Genomic DNA, 8,066 nt, shown 5'->3' with positions numbered 1-8,066 from the left:
ATCATCATCATCTCTGGGTTTTTAGAATGCCAGTGATCTTTGTCCCTCATGGTTCACTATATTAAACCCTCACCCTGTTCTGGACATCACTGCATGAGCCCAGGAGCCCTTCCACAACCTGTTGTCTGTAAACACAATTTCCTTTTATGTAAAAAAAAAAAAAAAAAAAAACTGGTTAAGGCTTTAAAATCAAAAAAAGTCATAAGAACACCATTCAGAAGTGCTGTCATCTTTTTTTTCTATCAGAGCTCTGTTCAAAAGCTTGCCTCTCTGATGATATGGAGGTGTATTATTGCTTATGGCATGGGCAGCTTACACATCTGGAAAGGCTGCATTAATGTAGAAAAGTATTTACAAGTATTAAAAAAACAATAACCAAACCTCTCATGCAAGAATAGGACAACATGCTCTCCAACAAGTCATGAATGAATGAAGCCTGAATGTATGAAACTTTTGCAAAGTAACCTTCAATAATTAACTTTTAGAGTCAACCTGGTGTAAGATGCTTGCCATTGATAATCAATAGGAAACAGAAAAATATTCATAAATCTGATAATTTTATACATATTGAGCTAAAGTWTGGTGTGGTAGAAGCTGAGACTGTTTTCCAACTTATAGAATCCGAACACCAACTTATCACATCAGATCTTTCTTCAGACCTTTGGCATTTCCTTTTCGAAGTCATCTCTGTCTGTCTGTCAGCAAAATATCTTATAAACCACTGGATTCTAATACAAGTTTCAGGAAATAATCATTGAGCGTACATCTAGAGAGTTTCTTGCTCTTCATTCTGTCTCTTGCTTGGTGGTAGAACTTAGAAGTGTTGGATCATGTTTCACTTACCATTTTAATGTAATTTTAGATCAATTTAAAACATAAATTCCCTTCATTTAACGTCATTACTTCAGAGTATTGTGTGTATGTGTGTTACAACCAAATGAAACATTCATCTGAGTTTCAGGTTGTGCCAAGAAAGCCCATCTTTTGATGAAGTGAAGTGTTTATAAAGCAGCCAGTTTGTTAACAAGAATAAAATTACAACACCAACACAACATCACTGAGTTGTAAAAATCTTCAGGAGTTTGGAAAAATAAAAACCATGTCCTGATTCCATTAGACTGAACCACAAAATATGAATGTTAGCTATAAGCTGGTGCATTAACTGACCTGAATATTACAGCTGTCTGTCTGCCTTTGTGTATAACATAAAGAAGAAGCAGCCTACCTGTGCCGTAAAGCATGGCCAGCAGTATGGAGGAGATCCAGGCTGTGTCACTGTATCCAACACCAAACTCCCTGATCAGCTCTTTGAAAAAGACGCTAACTGCTTTAGGGAAAGCGTAGGAGAATCCCGTGATGACGAAACATCCAGCCAACACGGCCCAACCCCAACCTCCATCTGGAGCCTTCACACCTGTTGGACCCACATCCACCACAGCACCTCCCATACTGCTTTATGGCTGTGTCCTTATGGAGGCAGTGACAGAAGCTGGAAGAAAAAAAAATAGACATTTGGGTTGAATTTAATCACTAATTCATGATGTAAAAATCAGTAGTATGCTCACTCAAATCCATGTTTTCTTCAAGGTGGTTCTGGGAAGACATTAACCCACAAAATAACCAGCGAGGCCTCGTGAATTAATTTGTCCCAAGGCCAGCAGGCGAATGTTGACAACAAGTTGACAAACAGCATTTGTGTAAGATTCTAAAAAATGTCCTAAAACAAGGGTTTTCAATTAACTTAGATTAGATTCACAGGTTTTGAACACATTTAAAAGATTGCAGGAGGAATTTTATCTCTACTCAGTTGATGTGAGCATCCTCAACCCATCTCAAGACTGCTGCAGCTGTGATTTGATCTTCCATGGCTCTGAAACCATGCTGAGGATAAATTTTATTTATTGAAAGATGGGTTCAAATCTGCCTACTTTCATGTTTTAAAGAGTACTTTGGTGGTTTAAAACGTGTAGCTGGCTGCCCAGAAGACAGGTGGGTACAGCAGGCCAAGGCAGGGACWATGTAGTAGGAGGTGGAAAACAAAATAATGTGCATGGTAGAAAATACAGTTTTCCAAGCTGTGCAAAAATAATTTATGGTTTGCAAAAACTGGCAAAAGATGGACACACGACTCACTTCATTGCAAACTTTCAGAACTCAGCTCAGAAGATTCAAAGCCATTCCAGTCACAAATTTGTGACGTTAACCGATTCTATTTTCTCTTCTCTGCTCTGCCTGGGCTTTCTCCCACTGACTTGGATTTCTCTGGTAGAATTTCAACCAGGCCAATCAGCAAACAGAAGGAGGAGTTGTGAACGATGACGTTGATTTTCTGCGTCTTCTTGGAATTGTAGTTTGCCTGTCGTTTAGCAATAGAAGCGGAGGAAGTGAATGAAGCCATTCAGTCTGTATTGATTATTAAAATTTTCCTCCAAAGCCTGCAGAACTACAGCCATCTCATTCAGCTCAGTACTTTTCTCTTCCTGGAAGGGGATGGTTGTTTACAGTGCAAGCAATTTCCTGTTAGCTTCTTAGGCTAGCTTCCTTCACAGTCGATGCTTGATTCATCACTTTCTCCTCCACTGGAAGCAACTTTTTCAGTGCCTCACAAAGTCCCAACCTCACTTCCTTTCTAACCATATGAGAATGAGTCTGACTGTTATGGAGGATTTTTCTTGCAATGTTCCCTCATTTTTAAAAACACTCCCCGAACTTTCTCATTAGACTTGTGAGACCTTCTCATTAGACAAGATCGCTTGTGTTATCGGTGCATAGGGTGCAACTCTGGTCTGGAGCACTTCTAATCCCACTGAATGCCTCTTTAACAATATTTGTGTCAGATTTTTTGCAAAGTTTTTGATTATTCTCTTTGTGAAGATGATGATGCTCAGTGGCTCTAAAGCCTAAAGACGTTGCTTTGTTCCGTAGGTTTTCATATGTACATCCATCCATTATCTTCTGCTTTATCTGAGGTCAGATTGCGGGGGCAGCACCTTGAGCAGGGTATCCCAGACCTGTCTTTCCCCAGCCACGTCTTCCAGCTCTTCTGGAAGGACTCCAAGGTGTTCCCAGGCCAGCCGAGAGACATAGTCTCTCCAGCGTGTCCTGGGTCTTCCTCGGGGTCTCCTCCCAATTGGACATGCCTGAAACACCTCCCTAGGGAGGCGTCCAGGAGGCATCCTTACCAGATGAACCACCTCAACTGGCTCCTTTCGATGTGGAGGAGCAGCGGAATCTCTCCTGGATAAATGAACTTCTCACCCTCTCTCTAAGGGAGAGTCCAGCTAACCTGCGAAGAAAACTCATTTCGACCACTTGTATCCGCAATCTTGTTCTTTCGGTCACTACCCAAAATTTGTGGCCATAGGTTAGGGTAGGAACCACCATTGTTATGTTACAATGATAATCTGGGAAACTGAAAGAGTCTCATCAAAGGGGCTCAAGACTCTGAAGCGGATCATGACACCATCCTCTGTGGGATTGCAAGTACTACAATAAACCCATACTGACAAGTTTGTTTGTCACCCAGAAGTAAGTAGAACCTTAGATAACCTTCAGAGATCCTTTTGGTGGCCAACCATGACTAAAGACATTGAGGAGTATGTTTAGGCCTGTCCATTATGTACCCAGAGTTATAGTGGGGCCATCTTGTTTCCTTCAACCATCTCGTTTCCTTCAACCATTGCCCATTCCTTCCTGTCCTTGGTCACATATCGTTGGATTTTGTCAGTAGCTTGTAACCTTCACAAGGGAATATGTAGTTCCGTCCGTCCGTCCGTCCGTCCGTCCGTCCATCCATCCATCCGTCCATCCATCCATCCATTCATCCATCTTCTTTACCATCTTGTCAGGGTTCTCTTTTCTCCACTGATGGTTTTATTTGCTCTTTCTTTGTCTTTAAATGTAAAACTACAGATATAAACGTCAACAGTTTATTTTAGTTTTAGCGGTGATGTATTCATGCATTTACTATAGAATTTTAAAATGTATTACATTTTTTTCCAATCTTCAAGTAGGTTTTGCAGTTTTTAACACATTTTATTTAGTGGGTGGAGTGGCAGAAATGTCTCTTCTGGTTGTAAAGGTTGCTGAACCCTGGCATTTTAGGAGAAGATGTAGTTAGAACTGGGCAGGTCTGGGTTCCCATGTTTCCATGTTTACTCTGTTGCTATCACAACCTGGTCATAGACGAAGTTATTTGAAGAAAGACAAAAAGAATGAATGGATGTGTTCCCATCTTTACAACGGTACCGTACTTTTTAAGGATCATGCAATGGAACAATGAAAGAAGGCAATGCTCCTGACTGAGTTTAACACCTGACCTTAGTGCCACCAATCAAGTCTTGCTTTCTGACGAAGGCTGCAACGCTGCAGCGGGACGTCAGTCAACCACAACTTTTAAATTAGAAACAAATGACATACTGTTTACATCCATACTAAAGTCACTATTCAATTTAAACACAACCACAAGCATATCCTGTTTTTCTTGTCTTGCAGGTAATTGATATTCACCCCGAACAACAAGTGTGATTTACCGCTGCTGTATCCTATTATGCATTGTAATAGTGGGCGGGCTCAGTAGCTGTCCCTCCGCTGTGATTTGTAAGCCCACCGAAGTTCCAGAGAACGGCTTTTATCACACAGCCACATATAGGCATCGAGGCAAAACACACCCTTACAGGATCATGTTTCTCAGCATTTAAGGCCACATTTGTCAGGTGTGTTTAGTATTTAGCTTTTCTTTTTTTAGATTTCTGCTGATTGTAAACACGAAAGTGCAAATATTGACAGTGATGAAGTGGGTTTGGGCTCCATCACCTAGTTTACAGCCTCTTAAAGATGCAGGAGAAGTGAGCCGGGAGGCAGAAATGCCAGCGGGGTGAAGCTAAACATCCAACAATCCGGTGTCCGGTAGCGTAGTCATTGCAGGCCTCGTGATGACGGAAATGTGAGGTGACCAGCCTAAAAACAGTCTAGCTCTTGTTTCAAAAACACACACATAAAAAAGATGAGAGTGTACAACTTGACCATGATTAAAGTTGTCAGATGCACAGTGTTTTTTAAAGTGATTTAAGTCTATGTGTATGTATCTTTTCACAAATTGTGTGTAATTGCTTCCCACCTCACGGCTACCTTCACCTGTCATACAACAGTTTCTCTATAAGTGATGTCATCATGGAGGCAGCACGTTGCTCACTTATTTTAGTGCTGTTTGTCATCAGGTCACAGAGTTACCATAGAAACACAAATTGCAGCTCAGCGTTTACCCCACAGGGKTCAGGTCAACACAAGCCAGTGTGATGTTACTCTGTGCATTGATCTTCATCATGAAAAAGCAATCCTGCCCCCGATCAGGTCACAGCTCCAACAAAACTCATAACTTTAATATTCAGGGCACAACACTCACAGAAAACTCTTGAATTTTAAAGTTTGTGCACATAAATTGTGTTACACACATGCCTAGATGTTTCACAATGCAACAACTCAAATACTGTGAAACAAAACATTAAAATTGTAGGTTTGAAGGACAAGAATACTGAAAACGATTTAAAGTACACCAATAAATTTGCTGCCTGAAATTYCAACAAACATCAACCTTTTTTTAAATATGAGACCAACAATAAATAAACTATAAGTTCTTTTGTAATAACTTAAAGCAGTAACAACAGTTAAAGTGATGTTCTGTCATTTGATAGATCTTATCAGCTGTGACATCAGGCATAGAGCAGAGAGGAAAAAGTCTTCATCCAGGCTAATTTAATCTAATCCAATTTATTTATAAAGCCCTTTAAAACTCCTCCAGGGGAATAACGTGCTGTACAATAAAATACAGTAAAACACTTAACAATAAAAGATAAAAAGAATAAAAACAAAGGAAAAACTGTTAAAAAATCACAAAAATCAACATTATAAAATGTAGCAAAAGCCAGAGTAAAACTGGGTTTTAAGTGAAGTTTTAAAAACAGCTAATGTGGAGGTCTAATGCAAGTTGTTCCATAGCTAGGACCCAGCACTGCAAAAGCTTAGTCTCCTCTGAACTTACACAGGTTTCTAGGCTAACAATGGCTAATGACTAATGGCTAGCCAAAGGAGTACCCTTTTCTAAAATCACTTGTCAGGTTTATAATCTCACCGAACTTTTTACTAGGTACACAAGATAAATGCTCGTGAACACAAATAATCAGCCAATCACAAGATTGTAACTCTGTGCCTTTAGACGTGGTGAAAACAATATGCCGAAGTTCAAACATGCCTCACAAGTTCAAAAGAAGAAGAATAAGGATTTAAGTGACTTTGAATGTGATGTGGTTCTTAGTGACAGACAAGCTGGTCTGAGTAATTCAGAAACTGCTGATCTACTGGGATTTTTACACCCAACCATCTCAGAGTGGTCCAAAAAAGAGAAAAATGTTTAATAAGCGTGCGACCAAGAAATAACAACAAACCTTGTCAATTTCAGAGGTCAGAGGACAATGGGCAGACAGATTTGAGATGACATAAAGTTAACAGTAGCTCAAAAACCTGCAGAAAACCTTCTCTGAACTCACAACATGTCCAACCTTGAAGCAGACGAGCTACAGCTGACATGATCGGTGTTTTTCCTGAGCTCCCTCTGCCTGACTGACGACAGCTGTGGGTGTTTTTGTTAACAAGCTCAGGATCCTTTTTAAGGCTCACTCCATGTTTGGTCCACGCTGATGCATCATTGCAATTTGGTAGTTTCTAAGCCTCATAGATTTTTGTATTCTAGTCATCGCTTTTGTAATGTTAATTTCTGTTCTTGCCCAGGACCAAGCTTTGTYACTTTTTTGACCACGGACTGCTCACAAGGAAGTTTCACCACTTTCACCACCTGCACTGCCACTAAAGGATTGAACTCTACTGTGCCACTCACATGTATTGGACTCCAGGTCACTCTGCTGAAGATCAGACACTCTGTTGGATCTCCCCTTGTTGTGCCGGACAGAGACCACCAAAACCTGTAAGAAGAAAAACTAACCAATCATTCATTACTAATCCAAGTAAAGGCTTTCTGGAACTGTTACTTACCTCTCGTTCTGCTTCCCCCTCCTCAGCCCTGGGTCCAAACGATACAGCACCTGTAAATAAAAACACTTTCTCTTTGAAAAACTCTGTGAGCTTACTCTGTTCTGCTTATCAGGTGACAAATCTCTACCCTGTGTCAACAGCAGCAGAAGACCACAAATGGTTCTATAAGAACAGGAAACTTGACGCTACAGTTCACACAGCTTACTGAAACTAGATACTGGATAAATGGTGCCGGGTCTGGACTCACTGGGTAGGAACCTTTACAACCTGATCTGGTGGTCTTTACAACCACCAGATCTCAATCCAAGTAAAAGTACCACCATTTCAACATATTTTAATCAAGTAAAGTAAAAAGTAGCCATCCAAGAAATGACTCAAGTATTTGGTAAAATGTGTACTCAAGTACTGAGTAACTGATAGACATTTGATGTTTAAAAACTACATTAGATGGAAAAAAWATATAAAGTGATGTGTAAATTTTGGCATTCTAAAGATCAAAATGAAAATAATTTATATAAACGCAAAACAAATTCAGGCAAACATTTTTCCCAAATCAGTTTTCAATATAAAATTTATAAAACTAACCAAAACTGCAGGTGTGTGTGGGGCATTTTTGGTGAATATTTATATACAGTATATCTCAGTTTGAGGACCACCTGCTCTTTGATGATTTACACATGTTCACAGAACTCCTGAAGCTGTTTAGAGCAGTGTTTCCCAAAGTTGGGGTGGGGTCCCAAAAAATCAAGATGGGGTCCTGAAAATATTTTCTGAATTAATTACATTTTTGCCTTAGTTGTTACAAAGGAGTGAGGTTAGTATATTTAAAATGGATAAATGTAGTATAAAAAATATTGTTACTATGCCCATGTTTTGTTGACCTGATACAAATGTTTATCATCCAAAAATAGCTGGGGACACAGGTCTCTACTTTTGTTATTTTGTGATTCAAAAGCTGAAAGGTTTGGGAACCACTGCACTTTGGTTCCCAAAGTTGGGCTTGGGACCCAATTATGGGT

General features: G+C 39.9%; 1 protein-coding gene across 1 annotated transcript in view; it reads right to left on the bottom strand.

The window, feature by feature from the left end:
* The window catches only part of slc16a3a (solute carrier family 16 member 3a), a 19,445-nt gene extending 12,029 nt beyond the window's left edge, over nucleotides 1-7,416 (bottom strand). Inside the window, exons 1-3 of the mRNA XM_014024303.1 lie at nucleotides 7,048-7,416; nucleotides 6,893-6,977; nucleotides 1,226-1,489 (exon numbers count right to left, since the gene is read on the bottom strand). Coding sequence (XP_013879757.1) covers nucleotides 1,226-1,448 — 223 coding nt within the window. The 5' untranslated portion in view covers nucleotides 1,449-1,489; nucleotides 6,893-6,977; nucleotides 7,048-7,416. The remainder of the gene's footprint in view (nucleotides 1-1,225; nucleotides 1,490-6,892; nucleotides 6,978-7,047) is intronic.
* Between the last annotated feature and the right edge of the window lie 650 nt (nucleotides 7,417-8,066).

The sequence above is a fragment of the Austrofundulus limnaeus genome, unplaced genomic scaffold (assembly GCF_001266775.1).
Source record: "Austrofundulus limnaeus strain Quisiro unplaced genomic scaffold, Austrofundulus_limnaeus-1.0 Scaffold417, whole genome shotgun sequence".
NCBI lineage: Eukaryota > Metazoa > Chordata > Actinopteri > Cyprinodontiformes > Rivulidae > Austrofundulus > Austrofundulus limnaeus.
The sequence above is the reverse complement of the archived record's forward strand: the minus strand, read 5'-3'. Positions and strand labels throughout refer to the sequence as shown.